Source organism: Tachypleus tridentatus, chromosome 2, assembly GCF_004210375.1.
Source record: "Tachypleus tridentatus isolate NWPU-2018 chromosome 2, ASM421037v1, whole genome shotgun sequence".
Classification (NCBI taxonomy): domain Eukaryota; kingdom Metazoa; phylum Arthropoda; class Merostomata; order Xiphosura; family Limulidae; genus Tachypleus; species Tachypleus tridentatus.
The window spans coordinates 55,266,822-55,287,586 of NC_134826.1; the positions used below are offsets into that span (position 1 = coordinate 55,266,822).

General features: G+C 30.3%; 2 protein-coding genes across 4 annotated transcripts; one reads left to right on the forward strand and one right to left on the reverse strand.

The window, feature by feature from the left end:
• The first annotated feature begins 204 nt into the window (after nt 1-204).
• LOC143243868 (uncharacterized) lies at nt 205-11,680 on the forward strand. Of its 2 annotated transcripts, none has more exons than XM_076487613.1 (9): nt 205-901; nt 2,612-2,708; nt 4,201-4,336; nt 5,364-5,636; nt 6,351-6,566; nt 7,546-7,701; nt 7,877-7,945; nt 8,340-8,490; nt 9,433-11,680. In XM_076487613.1, exons 1-9 carry the CDS (start codon nt 874-876, stop codon nt 9,708-9,710), a joined length of 1,404 nt encoding a protein of 467 aa, XP_076343728.1. In that variant the 5' UTR covers nt 205-873; the 3' UTR covers nt 9,711-11,680. The 2 variants fall into 2 exon arrangements, with proteins under 2 accessions (XP_076343728.1, XP_076343729.1); XM_076487614.1 differs by having other exon boundaries at nt 5,376-5,636.
• A 1,058-nt stretch (nt 11,681-12,738) lies between these two features.
• RfC38 (replication factor C subunit RfC38) lies at nt 12,739-19,312 on the reverse strand. Of its 2 annotated transcripts, XM_076487615.1 has the most exons (8): nt 19,051-19,312; nt 17,301-17,506; nt 16,600-16,697; nt 15,725-15,906; nt 15,084-15,220; nt 14,180-14,278; nt 13,542-13,611; nt 13,008-13,319 (listed from the first exon to the last, which is right to left on the reverse strand). In XM_076487615.1, the coding sequence occupies exons 1-8, from the start codon at nt 19,135-19,137 to the stop codon at nt 13,131-13,133; spliced, it is 1,068 nt and encodes a 355-aa protein (XP_076343730.1). In that variant the 5' UTR covers nt 19,138-19,312; the 3' UTR covers nt 13,008-13,130. The 2 variants fall into 2 exon arrangements, with proteins under 2 accessions (XP_076343731.1, XP_076343730.1); XM_076487616.1 differs by lacking the exon at nt 14,180-14,278 and having other exon boundaries at nt 12,739-13,319.
• Nucleotides 19,313-20,765: the final 1,453 nt, after the last annotated feature.

A 20,765-nucleotide genomic window follows, 5' to 3' on the forward strand; every position in this document is an offset into this window, starting at 1 on the left:
GTAGTTACATGCTATTTGACTATTTAAAATGCGTTGAGGTATTGGTTTTACACTTTTCATGTCTTTGTTTTTAATATGTCGCATTATTTATATATTTTTATCTGAGTTTCTTTACAGAAGTACAGTTAAATAGGTTTCCTCTGTAACGCGTTTGAGGAGCCCTATAGTTGAGCTTATGTGGTTACGTCATATTTGGCCAATTATAAGCAAGGACAAAGAGACAAGGCAACAGGGCAAAAACTACGCTTTCAAATAAGTAGTCTGTTTATCGTTCCGTTACACATACAGAAGGTTGAGAAAAGTGAGCTAGATAAGACAGAGGGATATGTTTTGAGCAGGGTGAACATCGTTATGTTCCACATGTAGGACTAGGTCTAACTTACGATAGATAGTCTAGTGTTGAACATTTTCGAGGTGTATCAGTTATTTAGTTTTTATTTATATTGTAATCAGTGTATGTGGCATTACATAATATAGTAATAAAAGTTAAAAAGCTAGTAATTGCTATTATTATGTATATTAACAGCAGTTACGCAATACTGTACTATTAATATGTGACACTGCTAGTAGTAGTCTTTACTAGTACTATTACTAGTAGTAATAGTAACAGAAACGGTGTTATTGTTATTGTCGGTAATACACAGAAACATCAAACGATGAAACGTTAGGTATTCGAACTGTAAGTTGCATACGAAAGCACTGAATAAATTTGATGCTATTGTAGATCAGTTTGCCCTAGGGTACTTATCGGTGAGTTACGTCAGTTTAATGGTTTGCAAAGTTTCGTTATAAGATAGCGACTACAGATTAGTTACAGTGGTACTTATTTTGATACAGTGTTATTAGTTACATGCTAATAGTAAATGCGTAATAATGTGGAGAACAGGAACCAAAACAAAAGGTAATCTACTTAAAGTTATGGTAAAAGTAAATAGGTTACATTTATAATGTAAGTCAAAAGAAAACAGTAACGCGAGTAGGTTACAGAGGGTTGAGTACATTATATTAAAAGGATTTTGAGTATACAAACCAACAAGTTATGTGACTATCGTAGTATATGGATGGAACGTATCAGAACTAAATTGTAATTGTTTGACATTTGTAGGTAATGTGGCGTTACTGAAATCTGGTTTATTTTGGAAAGCTTCAAATCCTTGTACTCACAATATAAAGATCAGTTCAGATTGGGGATTTAAAATTTCTCAGATGAAGATACCTTTTGTACTTAAAAGTAATGGAAAACAAATGAATATAGATCAGTTTGGGACACCAGGACCTCCAGTAAGAGACCTGCAATAAGTTGTACTACAAAATTGGAAAGTAAAGTGTACATTTAGTAATAGGTGAGAGTTCATGAATGTAGACATCAATATTAAAACAACCCAATAAGCAATATAATCAAGAAAAGTTTTCTTCTCTAAAGAAAACATAATTCATGTACACAAGTTGTTTTTATGACTTATCCATTTAACTGTTGCCTAGACCAAACAGTTGTAGAGTGAATTGCATATTCACAGTATTCCATAATAAAACATACCAATCCACTCAATGGATGCACTGCTGTGGATTTCCATGTAATCAGACTGTTAAAGTTGGCACTATCTTCCTACCCACTAAATAGATTATGGGGAGCATAATGAAACTGGGTGTGCTTTGGACATGACAACCTTACACCAAAGCTTTCTGCAGTGGAAACTACACTGCAGTTTAGTTGTCAAATAGAGCATTAACAGCTGTTGTGAGGTTCAAAAATCATTTTAATATAAGATACTCAACCTTGTACTCATATTATTTGTTAGTATATTACAATAATTTCAGTTTTTTTTCAAACAAGTCTTTCTTCTTTGTTTATATATTTACTTGAGTAAGGAAGAATAATACACTAATATATTAATAAGTAGACAGTCAGTGATTTATAATTACACCAAAGTTATTTATAGTAGAGCATGGCATGTGTTTCAAGAGAAAATTGGTCTGTCTGTCTTTGAAATGTTTAGTATGTTCTACTATAAATGTGTTACTTTATTGTGTTATAAATTTTCTGCCTACTTGTTGTGATATATTACAAGTATATATTCATTTTCTTTCAAACAAGTTATCCTTCATTGTTGATATATTGCAATAATGCTGGTACTATTTCAAATCATTCTGCATTGTTTCATTAATATGTTACAAGATTTTTGAACATGTTAAACTTCTTGTTACAATAACTCATTATTTATTAATATAATGCTGTACAAAAATGCAAATTTATTTTAAAATTGTTTTTATTGTTTGTTATTTTCCAAAAATTTATTTTCCATTGAACTTACCACACATTAAATTAATAAATATTAATTTAAAATATTTGTAAATTTGAGAAAGTTTTTATAATTGTTTGAATAATGGTAAATTTGTTTAAGGTTTTGCCCTTTAAACTGTATATTTTCTGTTTATTACTACAAATTAGCATAAAAATTTCATGTTACCTCACCAACTAAGAATTTCATTGTATATATTATTTTGTTCTTATATTCAATCCACTCTGTATTCAGTTTAACCTAATTTATTATGTTATTATTTTCTTCCTAATAAACAGACTGTTGGATAAATTCTAGATATGTTTTTTCAGTATTTGCAAAATGGACTGTCCAGAATAGGTACTCTAGACTCGAGTCCACACAGAAAATCTTTCAGAATCTAATTCCTGGCATAGAAAAAGCAAACAGGTTTGGAATTCTAAAGCCTGACAATTTTTTCTTTGTATACTTTGTGTCATGTTACTGTTTGTGTTATATTAGTATCTCTCATACTGTTATCTGTGTGTCATATTAGTAATTTACTAATTAAAAAACAGCTCTGAAAACTATAATAAATGTGATTAGGTTAAAGCAAGAATTAGAATTTTCCTGTCATAGTATAGTAAGTTTATGATGAGAAAGTTGATAATTGTAACTCCTGTAACATTGACAAAATACATTCATTAGAATCTCGAAGCATTAGGAGTAAACCACAGAGACAGGAATTTTTTTTATATCTTGTCCAAGTGTGTCAAATTATGTATGTATGAAAGCTCAAGAAGCTTTCTTTGATGAGAAAACATCGAGTAATTTGAACTAAATTTAGTGGATATAGTTGGTGATTTTAAAATACCATACTAACTGAAGTCCTTATTTATTATATATTATTTTTTACTAGAAGAAATGCTGCCCTACAGATGGTTGATGTGCTATTAATTACTAACTGTAGTATTCATACCTCATTGAAAATAATTTATAAAAAGCAGTATTATGCTTGTTTCATCAAAATGATTCAATGTGTAGGGCTCAAAAATTTACTGATATGAACTGTAATTTTTTTATATATTAAAAGTGATGCAATTTAGAACTCCAGTTTCTCAGTATTACTAAGAGAAAATTATTTTTTCTCTTAAAAATTACATCAATAAAGATGTAATCAAACCCCCACATACAGTTCTAGGTAAAGTCCTGCTCTTGTTGTGGGGAAAGTACCTTTAGTTAAAAGTGTCTTCTGTGATTTATTTTTCTAATTGTCTGAATATTGAATACCCAAAGTGTGAAATTTTTTATGGACTTTTATCTATGTTGCCAGTCAGTAAAAGGTGCAAGATTCATGCTATATCCATTATAGTAAGATGTATATCATGTCCAAACAATGTACCTAAATAATTAACTAAACAAATTACATTTGTGATATGTTTTAAACAGAAATCAGTGATTGTAATGTTACATATTTTCATTATTTGATTTAAGAGATTGATAGAAATTATTGCATATTTTGAAAACAAATAAAATAGCAACTAAATTATCTTCTAAAACAATTACTGCCAAAAGGTTTTGCAAAAAAAAAAAAAATTCTATAAAATTCTATGAGATGATAACTGAGAGCAAAAGAAATTATTTATTAAGTTAAAATGTTTAGTTGTGTAAAATGTGCTTATTTGTGAAGTAGATAGAAAATAAAACTGTTACAGTGATGTTTTCTCAGGGTATACGATATTACATGAATTTCAAGAGACCTGCTTACAGTGTTTAAGTAATCGCATATTAAAAAGAAAAAAAGATATAATGCAGGAATATTGGGCTTTCCTTCTTCTGAGATGTTTCCACTATGAGAATATAAACTTGCTCTTCTCTGCTGCCAAATGTTTTATCATTATTATTATTATTATTATTACTTGTTTATTTTATATATGTGTAGAAAAGAGGCTGCTATTGGTTTAGCCAGCAAATCACATGAGCAACGCCAAGATGGTGACAAGAGAGAGACATGCAAGGATAGATACACATCTTGCCACAAGTTTACTTCCTCTTTATTGGAAACTGTTGGCTGGGTGGTAAGTTACCATCAGTAATTACTATTAGGATTGTGTTGTGTAATCAAAAGGCTTTTTATAATAAAGAGGTTATTGTATTATTTTATGTAGAATGTTATATTTTAGAATAGGTTTAGAGCTTTAGTTAAATTTTTTTAAACAGAATTAGATAAATTATAATTTTTCTTATTGTTTTACTAAACACTGGTGATTGTATTATTTTATGTAGAATGTTATATTTTTTAAAAATTAATTTTTCATATGCTTCAAATGTTTTAAAACTTAATTTTCTTTTGTTCTTCTACATTTCACTTTCATTATTTCAGTTTCTAAAAATTGTCACTTTCTCTTTTGTCTCTTATAGTATTTTATATTTCATGTCCTTCATTGTAATGTTGTCTGTTTACAGTTAACAATTCCATTGGTCTTGACCTTTATAGGTCTAATGCCCTTTGTTATTCTGTTTGCTCTTATATTTACCAGTGAATGAATTATGAATTTGATGACAGAAGAAACTTTGTAGTTGTACTTTGCCTTCTTGGCTGCTCTTTCTGTCTTTTCTTTCTACTTGTCCACAGTCAATTCTCATTTTGTTTCTTTGCTACTGATTTTACATTTTCATATCTTGTTTGTCCATTTTGTGTTTTCTTTCTTTCCTAATCTCACTTTATAGCTTAGCATACATTTAGGATATCACTTCAAAATTTAATTATCGAATTATTAATGTAAGGTTTTATCAGAGAGAATACCATGATTAAATAATATTCCACCTTTTCTATATTTATTAAATAAATCAAAGCTCCAAGGTCAAGCTGGGTAGGGTTAATACATTTAAGTGTCAGAACCTGACTTGTCAACCTTTATATTTTTATTGTTAAATGAATGGCTCTTATGTTTATATTCAGTTATCTTAGATATGGACTTTGTCATGAAACATAATTAATGTTTCATTTCATAATAAAATATAATTGTATAACATTTTTTTTACAAGAAAGTAACTTTCGTGTTACCAAGTTTGTAGTTTTAACTTTTGTGAATATGAAACAAGTTTGTTTTTCAGGGTACTGCAGTTGTTGCAGGCCTTAACCTTCATCTCCACTTCTGTCCAAGGACAGAAGAATATGTTCCAGCTAAACATGGTGTGGAAAATTGTATATCTCATCAACTGTGTACAAAGTTGCCATTTTTTTTGCCTCGCTTTGTGTCTGCTATGCCCAGTGGCAGTAGGAAAACAGTTCTTCCAGAAGAAATATCAGTCCAACCCTACATAGCTGAGAACAAACCACTTTCTAAAGAAACCTCAACTACAGATATAAAACAAGTAAATTTTTTATTTTCATGGAGTGGACTGTGAGGAGAGTAGAGTATATTTTGCAAGTGGGTACATGTAGATGTGTGTATATTTTTCAGTCATGAACTATTTTATACTTCTAATTTATTCTTTTCGTGTATCCTAATATTTTGTTTTTTAAATTTTGTAACTGCTGTTGGAATTTATTTCTTTTATTTTGTATTTTTGTTTCAATATAATTTAGTACTACTTAACATGAACAGTAGTCAGTTGTATAGTTTATAGTCTTGTTTCTTGATTTTTTTAACTTATGCTTGCACTGACAGCATATTTTAGTCTTATGGCTTTGGTTGAAATTTGAAAGAAATCTATTATAGGGATCTTAGAACACATTCATAATTTAACTTTCATTTTAATTTGAAATAAATTTGGCATAACAGTCATGATGTACAGTGTTTCAAGGTTTTTTGGATGGACAAAATCCATTTAAGTCTGTTAGCAGCAGGTGAAGTTAAACAATTCATTAAGCTGTATTAATTTTACTATAATTAGTGAAAAAAATATTTTGTGAGGTTCTCTATTCGTGGTTAATGATTTTTATTAAAAAAAATAAAACAATTTCTAATGAAATATTGATTTATAAATAAATAATTCAAATCATGAGACAACTGTTATAGTTTTGTGGTCTTCACAATGTCTTTAAGTATAAAACATCATTATGTTATAATTATTTTCACTTCACAGACTTATAACAGGTCTTTAGAGGATGAGCTACAGCGAGCTGCTGCCACTTATACAGCTCACATAGAACACATGCAGGCCTTGTACTTCACTACCAGAAATCCAAAAAAGGCAGTGAAGCATTTCCAGCGTGCTGCTGCTCTAGGTTTCAGCAAGGCCCATTTTAATCTGGGTGTGTGCTACGAAATGGGGAGAGGAACATCCATTAACTACACTAAGGTGAGATGGAACATTTATTAACCTACACTAAGGTGAGATGGAACATTTATTAACTACACTAAGGTGAGATGGAACATTTATTAACTACACAAAGGTGAGATGGAACATTTATTAACTACACAAAGGTGAGATGGAACATTTATTAACTACACTAAGGTGAGATGGAACATTTATTAACTACACTAAGGTGAGATGGAACATTTATTAACTACACTAAGGTGAGATGGAACATTTATTAACTACACTAAGGTGAGATGGAAAATTTATTAACTACACTAAGGTGAGATGGAACATCTATTAACTACACTAAGGTGAGATGGAACATCTATTAACTACACTAAGGTGAGATGGAACATCTATTAACCTACACTAAGGTGAGATGGAACATTTATTAACTACACTAAGGTGAGATGGAACATTTATTAACTACACAAAGGTGAGATGGAACATTTATTAACTACACAAAGGTGAGATGGAACATTTATTAACTACACAAAGGTGAGATGGAACATTTATTAACTACACAAAGGTGAGATGGGACATTTATTAACTACACAAAGGTGAGATGGGACATTTATTAACTACACAAAGGTGAGATGGGACATTTATTAACTACACAAAGGTGAGTTGGAAGGTCTGTTAACCTCACAAAGGTGAGTTGGAAGGTCTGTTACCCGCACAAAGGTGAGTTGGAAGGTCTGTTAACCGCACAAAGGTGAGTTGGAAGGTCTGTTACCCGCACAAAGGTGAGTTGGAAGGTCTGTTAGCACAAAGGCGAGTTGGAAGGTCTGTTAACTTCATAGAAATAACTTCATAGAAATTTGGTACTTTCGTGAGTTGTTTTTAATTGTTTTAGCTTTATTATGGATTTTAATGTTTCATTACTTCAGAAGAAAGGGGCTTTTGATAAAAATCTAAATATATCAGTTATGATATATAAGAATTGTATTGATACATTTATAACTTTTTCACTTTTTAGGCAGCTTACCATTACAAGCAAGCTGCAGTAGCTGGCCACGGGTGTGCTTCTTACAACCTGGGATGTTTTTATCTTCAAGGAGTTGGTGGATTAGAAAGGAATGAAGAAATAGGGATGGAATACATCAGAAGAGCAGCTGAAAAAGGAATTGTTGAAGTATGAAGAAACTATTCAAATATGTCCGTTGTCCCTGTGCTTTCTGGTCATGTTTTTATATGCTGTTGTTTTAGTTTATGTATGAATCTTTCTTGAGAGTTCTTTGTTGTTTTGACTCAATGTTTTACCTTATTACTTCAAGGCTTTGTAAAGATGTTTTTATTTCATTGTATAGGCCCACAATGCATTAAACCAGTATCAGTGGACGAATCAAGATTTTAAGTTGCAGTTACCTGAAGGAGAGGTATGATTCTACAAGAAGGAGAGGCATGATTCTACGTATGTGTGTTTCTTGTACGTTCAAGAAGGAGAGGCATGATTTTACGTATGTGTGTTTCTTGTACGTTCAAGAAGGAGAGGCATGATTCTACGTATGTGTGTTTCTTGTACGTTCAAGAAGGAGAGGCATGATTGTTTTCTTGTATGCGTTCAAGAAGGAGATGCATGTGTGTGTTTTTCTTGTACGTTCAAGAAGGAGATGCATGATTCTACGTATGTGTGTTTCTTGTACGTTCAAGAAGGAGAGGCATGTTTTTCTTGTACGTTTGTGTGTTTCTTATATGTTCAAGAACTTTTATTTTGTTTCTTTTTTATGAATTTTTTATTTTGTTATTATATTTGGTTTTTGTTTTTCTTAGGATCTTCCAGTAAAAAGTGAAGAGTTTTCACAAAAAGAAATTGCTGAATATCCTGACTTGGATAAAAAAGGTGTTAAGCCAGTTGGTCTTTTTGTGAGGTCATCTTCTTATGGAATCAATGATACGGGGAAAACAGATGATGGAAATGGAGGTAACTTGACAAGATACAGTTTAACTTGTGTAAAAGTAGCTTACCAATTAAATATTAACTACAATAGAGTTTAGAAATGTTTTTCACATGCAAGAATCTGAAATTACAAAGATGAATGAAGTTATTTACACGAATACATACTGTCCTGTTTTCTTGACAATTCTTTGTGTCTTAACACTGACTATAATATCTGGGCTTCCAGCAGGAGTGATATTTAATGGCACTAATATCTAAGGTAATGAAAGGCTTGCTGCTCTATCTAGAAAACTGTGTTTGTTGGATAGAGCATTGTGTAGTTTAATGTTCCAGTATTACAGAGCCAAAGACCTATATAAACATTAAACTACACAATGTGTACTGAAATTACCAAGGAAAATAGCTGGGCTGACTCAACATGTGTGTTTTTAATATTAATAAAAAAATGTAATGTAAGTTTTACTGAGCAAATGGTAAACGTTTTGTTAGTCTTTGTTGTTTATGGACTTTAGAAAGATATGTTAGTGCTTTTCATATTATAAGTTTAATCTTAAAAATTTTTACTTTTGTAAACTTCTGTATAAATTTATAGGAACATGTTTAGCTAACACTAAAACTTTTTACATGCATATCTACAGTGCAAGTTTAACTAACAATAAAACCTTTAAAAATGAATAAACCTTGAACTACTTCTTTCTGTCTCTAGTTAACTAGGCTATTTAAGTCTAGTTGGGTATTGTTACACAGTATACATTCAAATACAGCTTCAATATATTACTTTTATTGTTAACTTTGACACTTTATCTTTCAAGTGTTAACTAATTATTCCCATTATAGATGTTTACTGGAAATGAAACTAATATAGAGAATGTAAATGAATATTTCTGTATATAATCACTCAGCAAAAAAACAAAATCTGAAGTATTAGAATTCATTAATTACATTGGTTGTTTTTTTATTTATTAGAAAATATTACTAAGTTTGAAATACTGATGAAAAGCAACACTGAAAAACTACAACCATCTGTCAACCATCTTTCCTCCTCATCACCTGAACTTAGTCAATCTGGAGTCTGGGAAAGTTTTAAACTACGTTCCACTCCCTTTGTCATTTCTCAATACTTGGGTTTGATATTTCCCACAATCTACAAAAGAAGAGTTGTCCAAGAACCAAAGTGCATGCAGGAAGATGAGATTGACAATCAATGTTTTGAAAGAATGCCTGAAGTGTGTGTTGGAACATAGTGTTATTTTTATTTAGAAATATAAAAAAAAATCGAATATGACTGATCTAAGAAATTAAGGAAATTTTTTTTTGCACTTGTACAAATTGCTTAAAGTATTATCACACAATGTTACTCTTTTTATTGAAATTATTTCTACTATCACAGCTACTAATCTCTAATTGTGTTAGTAAATAATATGACTTAGTGACATTTACACTTGCAATCCATGTTCAGGATAGTCAGGTTCATGTGAAGGTTTTTGAAATTTTGTGTGTAAATCAGTTTTAGACTGCACCACATTTATTCATCTTTTTTTCATGTCATGTTTGTATAAAACCACGTTATTAAAATATGAATTGATGTACACTTGTAATCAAGTGTATAATACTGTATATATTAGTTTTAAAACCATTTCATATATGCAGTGAATACTTCATCTAATGATTCTGTCCTTTGATGTACCAATTATTTTTATGTTGAAGATATGCGAGTTACAAGTTTTGTGACTATAGTTCAGAAGTTAGTTATTTTGTTAAATGGTCCAATATTTCAAGATCTTTTAGTTTTGCAGATATTAACTATCTTTCTGTTAATTTAACCCTCGTTTGTTATTATAAAAGTTGGTTAAGGCTGTTTGTATGATTGTTTGCACAGAATACAAAATTGTTAGGTTTTATACTCATATATGTTTTAGTTGTCAGTTTATTACACAAAGGTAAGTGGTATTTAAAAATAACTTTCATTCAATGTACTGCATGAAAAACCTCCAATAAGATACATCAGTGCCTCCCCTGCTTAACTTTTTCCTGGGTTGTACGACACTGTTTCTATGATCAACTACAGCAAATATCAGCTGGAGGACCTGTTTAGTATGGCACTGCCTTTCCTGTTGACTACAGCATGAGAACCCCACTTAATTATTTAACAGACATGAGCTGTTATCACTTTAATTAAAATATTTGACAATAAACAAGTCATGTTTAAATTTTTATTGCAAATATTACTTTATTGTAGGGAAAAGATCTACAAAAAGTATGTGATTGATTAATGGTGTGATCCAATAAGATTATAGTTCTATACATTTCACGTGTTAAATTAGAATTTCCTAAAACTCTGTTGCTCCCAGAATCTGTCTTGAAACATTTGATAATTCACCACGGTAATCTACTCTTTACTTGACTACTGATGCACTTTTTTGATCTGCCTCTCTACTTGTCTATTGGAAAAAACGTATATAGTTCTGATTTTTATTAAATGTCTGTACTGTTCTTCCATGTGTTAAGTAGGTGCTTTTTATCCTTTCACAGGCATAACACCAGTTATCTCCACCAGGGAAGTTAACTGCAATGTTTGTTGACATTGTGTTTTGTGTAGTAGTTTGTAGGGTTGTGTGTTTTTACACATTATGTTCAGAATGTTTTCAAGTCCCTGGTAATGTAAATTAATTAATATATTCAGGAAAGTTCTCTACATTAAATACACAACAGAACTTTCATTTTATAAGGAAGATGTTAAACTCTGATTTCCCTGAAACTTTCTAATTATGATCTCATTAAGTATATAAGAGATCAATGTATCAACTAGGATTACAATGTTTAATAATAATAATAAAAAAATCGCTTTATAGCTACAGTAGTTGTGTTAAAACCATAAACCAAAACACATTAACATGAAATTTGATCGTAACAGTTTATGGCTTGAATATTTTATGGTCATAATATAATTAATCAAAGGTTGAGATTTGCTGTTTTTAATGCAGTCCTTCCTCATGATTTTGTTTATTCATTTAACTTAATTTAGATATAAATTATTTAATTTCACTATATATAAAAGGTACGTGTGTATATGATCAACCCTTTCGGGTCATGTCCTGGGCCAAAAGGTCATGTCATCACATTGTTAACTTGCACACAAAATCTTACTGAACTATTTTATGAATTTATATCAATACGTTTGGAATAAACTTGTAGATTATAATTCAAACTTAAATATTGTGTTAATGTCATAATTTAAAGTATATATTAAAAGAACATTTCCAAATATAATTTTGAGTTACATGGTATGTTGAAGATAGTATTGGTTAAAATTAGATGTTTGCGATATCAAAATACTAAGTCTCTAGCTTTGTACATATTAGAAACTCAAATTATTAATATTGACAAGCTGAAATACAAGATAAGAACCATCTTTTTATTTTGCATAAAAAGGTGACCATGTTTTTGCAAACCAAGATTTCCTGTTTGTGTATGTATTTAGTCTGCTCAAAGTTTCATATTTCTTAAACCTAAGTACATTTTAGTTACCAAGCTTAATAAATTATACTGGAATTTTATTGTATCAATGTAGTTATGATTTTTTTGTTATTCAACTGTACATATAAAAACCTTAAATGAAATTTTGTTTGATATTCTCCATGTGTGGTAGTTTAAAAGGCTTAGCAACCTATGTCCAGTAGTAACCAAGTTCAGAGGGTGTAGTGAGAAGAGATAATTGTTTGCTTTACTTCATTTATTGTTCTATGATTTAAGAAAAACAAATTTAATTTATTTCTAAATAGTAATAATCTATATATACATATATAATGTATAATAATTGAAATGTGACTATATATTACAAAATATTAGTTCAATAACCACAACCAAGACAGGGAAGACTACAGGTTACTTTTATATTTCTGGATACATTACATGCCCACACAAGCACTGTGTCAATGCAAGTTATGTAATGTTAACTAGGCATGACTGGGAGGTCAAATAATAAATGTTATTTATTTTAACTCAAAAAATGCTGTATCAAGTGAAAAAAAATCATTGAGACTTAATCTCCTTAGACTAAAAATTTGTGTTACAAGATGTAGTTATTCAGCATGAAAAAAACCATAGTCTATATTTATTTCCTCTTGGTTTTTTTTTTAATGATTTTTACAAGTTTCTCCAAGTGACAGACCTCAAAAAGTCAGTACAGAAAATAACAAAATATAAAGTTTTGTTCACTAAAAACAAATGTTTGAAATGTATTTAGGTGTCACAGATTGCACAAATAATAGATTTTGGAACAAAGAATAGTTCTTTAATCATAACATGAAATCCCTTTATACTGACACTAGTAATGAAACACTATTTAGGCAAACAAATCTGTTGTAAAAATATTTCACTAGAATATGATATTTTGTATAGAAAATACTTAATATATGTATCTGTGTAGAAACAATTGTGTATATTATACCAAGCCTGTAGTGAAAAGGATTAATGTATATTTTAACATTTTTTGCCAAAAGGTAAAAATTTCAGAAACAGCTGCAAGGTTCAATCTGGAACAACTTCTAAGACAAAGTTTATTTTCCATGCTACACTGGACTTCTGAACATTTAAGAATTATGAATAATAGGGAACATCTAGAACACAGTTTTTAAGCAACAGCCTCAATGTTAGTATAGCTTTCAAAAAACATCAGCCATACTCTCTTCCAGAAACTTTTTGTAAATAGACATGAACTTAGCAATAAAGGCTTCTATGTGGTAGATGGCTTTACTTCCCAGCTGTAGTCTGTGCTCGTAATAGGCTGCAAGCTGTGTGACTTCTCCCTTCAACTGACCATCACAGTTACTCACCAAGTCTCTCAGTAAACCCTGAAATCAAACTTTATATATAGTGCACAAAATGAAAAGGTTTTTCAAAATTTAAATACAAATATTTCCTAAACATCAAAATAATCTAACAGTTTTAAAACTGTGATGGTATACCGTATGGGAAACTGTGAGGTTGCATGCCAAATTTGATGAAACCTGGTGTAGTGAGTTACAAAATATAAATGAGCAAAAACTCTTCTGTCAAAGTTTCAACATATTTACCTTAAATATTACATCACAGGGAATAAGGTGGATAAGTAGTTCATATATTCTTCCACGAACCTCAAAAAGTCTGAAACAAAAAAAAAGTGTAGATTATTGTGTAACTATGTATGATAATCATGTCAACACACGAACCTCACAAAAGACACAATGTTTGAAAAAATAAATATATATGCAAAACATGTACTTAAGCACCTTATTAAAAATAACATGACAAAGATGTGAAATTCTTATCAATATTGACTTTTTCCCAATGAGCAAGTACTCCATTTCATATAAAGTGTTCTTTACTGGTGGTAAGTTTTAACGTGAGATGTTCTTCACTGATGTTAAGTTTTAATACAAGTTAAATAGCTGTAAAAGTGAACACAAAACTGTGAACCAAAGAATACATAATCTCTATATTAACATCAAAGTTGATATATAAAAATATATCATTTGTTTTCAAAGGTTATATTAGATATTGTTTAAAACCACAACTAAAACTGTGTGTCAGTTTTTTTATCAACTCGCCAATGACAGTTAAAAACAAAGACTTGCGTTTTACAAAGTATGGTGGGAAACCCTAATTTTAAGAATTTGAACAACAAAGTTTGATATTACCCCTTTTGTTGAGCATAAAACAGTATAATTCTTACTTTCTAGGACTTTGTTCTTGAACAATCAGTTTAGCTGTTTCTTTAAGGAACACTTCCCAATCAGGGTCTGGAATATCTTGGTCTGGAACAAAGGGGTATCTAGCAACCAAAGATAAATCTACTACTCACTTGGAAGTCCTTCATCAAAACAATTCATTTAAACCTTCCCCCAAAGATGTTGATTTGGCTTAATTTACATAAAATCTTCACAATAAAAAATAACCAAACTTTAAAGAATACTTAGTTTCATTATGTTCCTGATAACCGAGGTGGAAAGAGATCACAGATAAGATAATCCTATTCTTTCCTAATTTAAAGATATATAAAAGTTTAACAGAGACATTTTCTCTCACAAGGTCTAATGCTGAAACTGCAGGAAACAGTGTCCCTTTGTGAACTAGAATGACACTGAAACTGTAGGATATATACGTATCCCACTGTAAACTAACAGCAGCATTGAAACTGCAGAATATAAATGACCTCATCATGAAAACAATATCACTGGAACTACAAGGTCCTAAAATGTAATATAACAGTAAAACTACAAGATATAAATGTAACTGTAATGTTTTCTGTCTCAGGCTTTAACAAACGATTTAGACAAGGCATTTTCATAAATAATTTTATAATAAAGTAGGATATCTTGAAGTATATAACTCAATTTCTGTAAACAGTTATAACTGTTCACAGTCACAAGGTTATATACCTGATTTACAAAATAAACTAATTCAATATGTTCTAACTATAATTTAAAGCTTGCCAAAACACTCATGTCATTCCACTACAGTTTACTAAATTAATCGAGATGTTCCACTTCCATTTACCAAACTAATCAAGATGTTCCACTATAGTTTACCAAATTAATCAAAATGTTTTACAATTATTACAAGCAGTACAAACTTACTGCTGCACTCTGCAGGCCTCACACATTAGAAGTGCTCTACGAAGGTTCCTATTGCTTTTTTCTGCAATTCTCTTGGCAAGCTCAGGTGGAATACTCAAACTTTCTTTCTTACAGACGTTTTGTAGCACTGTTACTATCTATGAAGTAAATATATTTATGTTTTTATATCGTACATTTAATGCTTAGTATTTTGGTCAGCAAATAGAAATGAGGTCAAAATATGTTTAATTTCTAATTGTGCTTCATATTAAAATTATCAACATTAAACAAGAAAAACTGTTATAAAAATGGGCATTCACTCAGGCTAACAGCTACATTTACAACTTAGTAATATATGTATACTTTTCTCAATGTTTTTAAAGTAAGAAAAGAGAACATTTCTTATTAACTGTCTTTCAAACTTCTTATACGGGATAATATTTATGTATTCAAATTAAAATAAACTGTTTTTGTTTCTTCCATGGCTTTTGATTTCTTCTTTATTCTAACTTAATGCCAAGTTCAATTAAGAACATAAACACATTAATTAATTAATACCAAAATACATATCATAAAAGTTAATAAATTATAAACATTTCTAGAAAATACTGAGTGTTAAAATTTCATTTTTAATCTAATAAGAAAACGTTTTGACAACTTACCTGCTCTACTGTAGCAGCTGGCACTCTGACACCAAGACAACGACTCCTGATAGCTGGTATCACCTTACTGGAGGAATTACAGCACAAAATGAGACGACAAGTAGACATGTACTTTTCCATGGTTCGTCTCAACGCATGTTGAGCATCTTTTGTCAACTTGTCAACTTCATTCAAGATGACAACTATAAAAGACAAACCAATCAGTATACACAACATGAAAACATGTAACAGAAGATAATAAGGTCCAAAATATGTATCAAATATAGAGCTTCTACTGAATCTATATTAGAAGTAAAGGACTTTTATTGAAACTACATTACAAGTAAAGGACTTTTATTGAAACTACAGTACAAGTAGAAGGCTTTTATTGAAACTACAGTACAAGTAGAAGGCTTTTATTGAAACTACATTACAAGTAGAAGGCTTTTATTGAAACTACATTACAAGTAGAAGGCTTTTATTGAAACTACATTACAAGTAGAAGGCTTTTATTGAAACTACATTACAAGTAGAAGGCTTTTATTGAAACTACATTACAAGTAGAAGGCTTTTATTGAAACTACATTACAAGTAGAAGGCTTTTATTGAAACTACATTACAAGTAGAAGGCTTTTATTGAAACTACATTACAAGTAGAGTACTTTTATTGAAACTACATTACAAGTAGAAGGCTTTTATTGAAACTACATTACAAGTAGAAGGCTTTTATTGAAACTAAATTACAGGTAGAAGGCTTTTATTGAAACTATATTAGGAGTAGAGTACTTTTATTGAAACTATAACATAAGTAGAGGATTTTTATTGATACTGCATTATAAGAAGGCTTTTATTGAAACCATACTTCAACTAAAGAGTTATTTCAAACTATCATTCACCTTTAAATTCTCGTTGCGAGTTGGTTTCCAGTTGCTGGGTCTGAGCAACAGTTTTCAAAAGTTCTTGAATGACCACTCTATCATAAATACCAACGTCACTGAAACAGGGAAGAAATCACAAATGGGAGCACAAAATAATATTTGTACATAGGCCTAAATAAGTCGAAACATTCTTTCATAAATGTGCGAGCTATTACTTCATCTGTTCTAATAAAAATATATTTTTACAAGCACCTGAAAATAATCCAACTCATCAAATTCACAATGATGTGTTATTTCATTAAGTCATAAGGCACTTTACACAGTCAACAAAACCCAATTTATAAGCAACATTTAAGTCAAAATTCTGAACATTCAAGGTTACCAGATGTTATTCATAAAACTACTGCTTTTCAGTACATATTTCTCTAGTAAATACTTGGAAATATTAATATATTTGGAATAATAGGTGAAAAATGTCTGATTTGTTTTCATATAAAGCTCATAATACTTGCATACTGATTTCAGCTGTGTCTATAATGATTGGTTTCTCAACTGGACTTCACATATTCATTGTGACTGGTTTCTCAACAGAAGACATCAAAAACCTAGCAGACTGGCCTAATAACATGATGAAAAGTTCTTGTATGTAAAGATGATTGAAAAGAATAAAACATATAACTAAACCGGTATAAACTGACACATGAAAACAGTTCACATACCTTGGGTTCACTTCAATGTGGTAGTTACTAGCAACAGTAACAATTTCAATCTTTCTTTTAGAAGGAGTCTGAAAATGTTGATGCTCAATCCGCAGCTTCTCTGTGCCAGATCCATACAATTCTCTTAAAAGACATATGATTCTAGTTTTCTTCCCTGCACCTGATGGTCCATAAACCAGTAAATGTGGAAAATCACCACCATGAACCTGTCAGAAAAAAACAACCTTAGTTAATCTTTTCTCTTTACAAAATGATCCAAAGATCATGGTATTAAAAAAATTATTAGTTCTTCCAGTGAAGTATTCTATAACTAAAGCAGCCAAGTGAAAATAAAAACTCACTAAGACTTCCAGAGCTTTCATCTGTTGGCCTAATTTCTACCAATCAAGTAGTTATTTCTAATCTTGCTAGAAAACACATAGTTAAAAGACAGCATGTCAAACATTTAATTATTGTAAATATTTTAATTAAACTGGTTCCTTGGCTAAATTTTAAAAAAATTAATACCTTTTGAACCAGATTTGTTTTTCAGATTTCTCTTTTTTCTCTCCAATATACCAGTTTAACTCATAATGTTAAAGATTCATTAATCAGCACAAGATAAAGTCTAACACACTGTTACACTTCTATTGGAATCTGTAACCATCTTTTTAATTGTATTTCTTAGAATACAATGGTTTGGTAAAGTTGCAGTGTTTTCTTTCAATAAAAATGAAATATCAAACAAAGACATGGCTTAGTCTTTAAATCAGCAGAACCAAACAGAAAAAAATAGTATGTTTCAGCAACTGACCCATTACACTCCTTTTCTGATGGAGCAAGTGCTCTTCCTTTTTATTCATATGTTATGGAATCAACATTCTACCTCTATTATTTTAAGTATCACATTAAGAAACATAACAGGACATGAATATAAAATTATAATTCTTCATTTGGCAGGTTCTACAGCACTAAATTTCATTTTTAATAACCACTCAAATGTAGTTAACGTTTAAAAGGGGGTTGTTTCTTCCAGTGATCCACTTAGCATTGCCCATACAGTAACCACTGTCACTATTATTTTTATTAACTTCATAGTAATGATCCATGGCACAGTGGCTGATGAAACAACTGTTCCATGGTCCAGAGAAGCCCTCTAAATTGGCATTTGAAATTTTGATTATTGAAATTGAGAAGAAAACATTCTGAAACACAGAAAAAGTTCAAGTATTTTGCCCCATAAGACTCTTGGAGACCTCGTCACACCACAAGTAACCATATTCGTCTAAATAAAGTAAAACACGAGAAGACTTAAATAAATGTTACTACTACTTAGGTTGGTATACTGCATCAGTTTAAGACATTAAAAATAAATACGAAACAGCTTGTCTGCTGAACAATTCGTCAATATTATAGGAGCATAATGCATTAAATATTATTTAAATCTAAAGACGACAATTCATTAATACTGAGTATAAGACAACTAAAAACATCATACGTACACTGTATCATTTATATTACTATGCTAGAATACTTTTAAATTACAATACTAATCTATTAATAGTACAGGGTGTTCAGAAAATCACTGTGCAGTTTTGTCTGTTAATGAATACATAAGTGCACAGTGACTTTCCGAATTAGTAACAATACGACTTAACGAATATGAAGAAACTGTTATTTTCTCAACCATAAACATTATCAACTTACACGTTACTCAAAAGATTACTCCTTAATACTGATTGTTATTGATATATAACTTTGAATAACATACCAATTTCTTTAAATGAGTAGCCTGTTTCTTATGAAAATCTAGTTTTGACAAACTTGTTGGTCGGTGCTTATCAACCCACAAACTCATATTTACAAATCTATCCAATCATTGGGTAAATTCATACAGTATAAAATTTCAGAATTTAAATGTTACAGGAAAAGGATTATTCTAATACGTGCTATTATAAATAGAAAAAGCTTAAGACTTGAAGTTAAACACAAGTTGATATATTACTCGATTTGATCAGGCGGGAAATACAGTGCCATCTGGTAGTTTTAAAATAATTGTAATAATTTCAACTGCAACTACATATTATTTATTTGCAATAATTGTTTTCCCCATGCCATAAAATAGCTAAATTAAATGACTGACCACTTTAATAAATTTGGAGTTGGATTTAATTAGCAATGAAAAAAATTTATTACAAAAAAAAAACAAAGGCACAACGTTTTATCAAGCGTTCGATTTATTAAGACCCATATGTTCAGATGTATTCTAAATACGGCTGATATGGTTATTAAAACTTTTAAATAAAATAAAGCACAGAACAACATCTCAATCTTCTTAGGTCATCTTCAGGTTAACAAAGTTTCTTATTATCATGATTCTATACGTATATATAATTTCATAGTGCCTTACGTGTATTTACATATGCAACATAAACTTATCCTATGATAAGTCAAGTTAATACGTATACCTTACGAATGTATAGAAAAGGATTGTATCACAGGCTTCTTTAAGTAGTTATAATATTCGTTTTGAATCTATTATTTATTCTGTATACAATCAGCTTCTTACATAAAATGCAGTCAAGAAACTTGTAAAGTTGATCTTATTTCAAGTTATTTTTGTTCTTTGGTCATTTTGTTGATACCAGGTGCTGACTGTAGAAAACATTGCTTACAGGAACTTTGTTTAAATATTTAAAGATAATTTACTTCACAGATTGTATATTTTTATATACAGTAAATATCTAGAGATCACAACTCCACTTACAAAATAAGAATGACCAGTCGCGCTAGATGAATGCGATGTTTAGTTTGATATAAAAACTTTTCATTTAGTTAGTTTTGTTTCACCTGAATCAAACCCTGGCTTTAGACCTGGCATATAATCGACTTTCTGTAATGAAGCAAGTACACATACCGTGTTTTTGTCTAAGTGTATTAAAATAATTGTTTTTAACACTTTTATAAAGAAAACTAAATAAGTATTAAATATTAAATCACTTAATAAACGAAATGATAACTCTTACCCTAAACAGTCTTCTATGTTCAACATTATTTGACCAACAAAGTAACCAATTAAGCAACTTGGGAATATGCCCGATGTTAAATTGGCCACCATAATCCCACATATGCCTATGAAACAATTGTGGACCTTACATTTTCTGATAATTGAGCAGAATCGAAGAAGGAATCTTCAGGCATTCTATATAGTCTATACCAAACAGATTTCAAGCTAATATCGCGACAAAAAGTGATCTAGTTCGATATTAGTAGAAAAGTAACTAAATGAAAGAAAACAGAGGCTCGTAAAATTGGGTGTGTGTGCGTTTTTCTTATAGCAAAGCCACATCGGGCTATCTTTTGTGTTCACTGGGGAAATCGGACCACTAATTTTAGCGTTGTAAATCTGAAGACTTACTGCTGTCTCAGAGTGGGACTAGTCAAACTGAATTAATGTCACAACTTGGGTAACTCAGAACTCGTTGT

What these genes read in the sequence shown, in the direction of transcription:
- LOC143243868 (XM_076487613.1), top strand. Translation starts at nt 874, where the DNA reads ATGTGGAGAACAGGAACCAAAACAAAAG. An exon ending in CTGAAAAAGGAATTGTTGAA is followed by an intron (nt 7,702 to 7,876) that starts GTATGAAGAAAC and finishes TTCATTGTATAG; the next exon opens with GCCCACAATGCATTAAACCA. An exon ending in AACAGATGATGGAAATGGAG is followed by an intron (nt 8,491 to 9,432) that starts GTAACTTGACAA and finishes TTTATTTATTAG; the next exon opens with AAAATATTACTAAGTTTGAA.
- RfC38 (XM_076487615.1), bottom strand. Translation starts at nt 19,137, where the DNA reads ATGAGTTTGTGGGTTGATAAGCACCGACCAACAAGTTTGTCAAAACTA. An exon ending in CTCGCAACGAGAATTTAAAG is followed by an intron (nt 15,907 to 16,599) that starts GTGAATGATAGT and finishes TGTCTTTTATAG; the next exon opens with TTGTCATCTTGAATGAAGTT. An exon ending in CAAGAACAAAGTCCTAGAAA is followed by an intron (nt 13,612 to 14,179) that starts GTAAGAATTATA and finishes TTTTTGTTTCAG; the next exon opens with ACTTTTTGAGGTTCGTGGAA.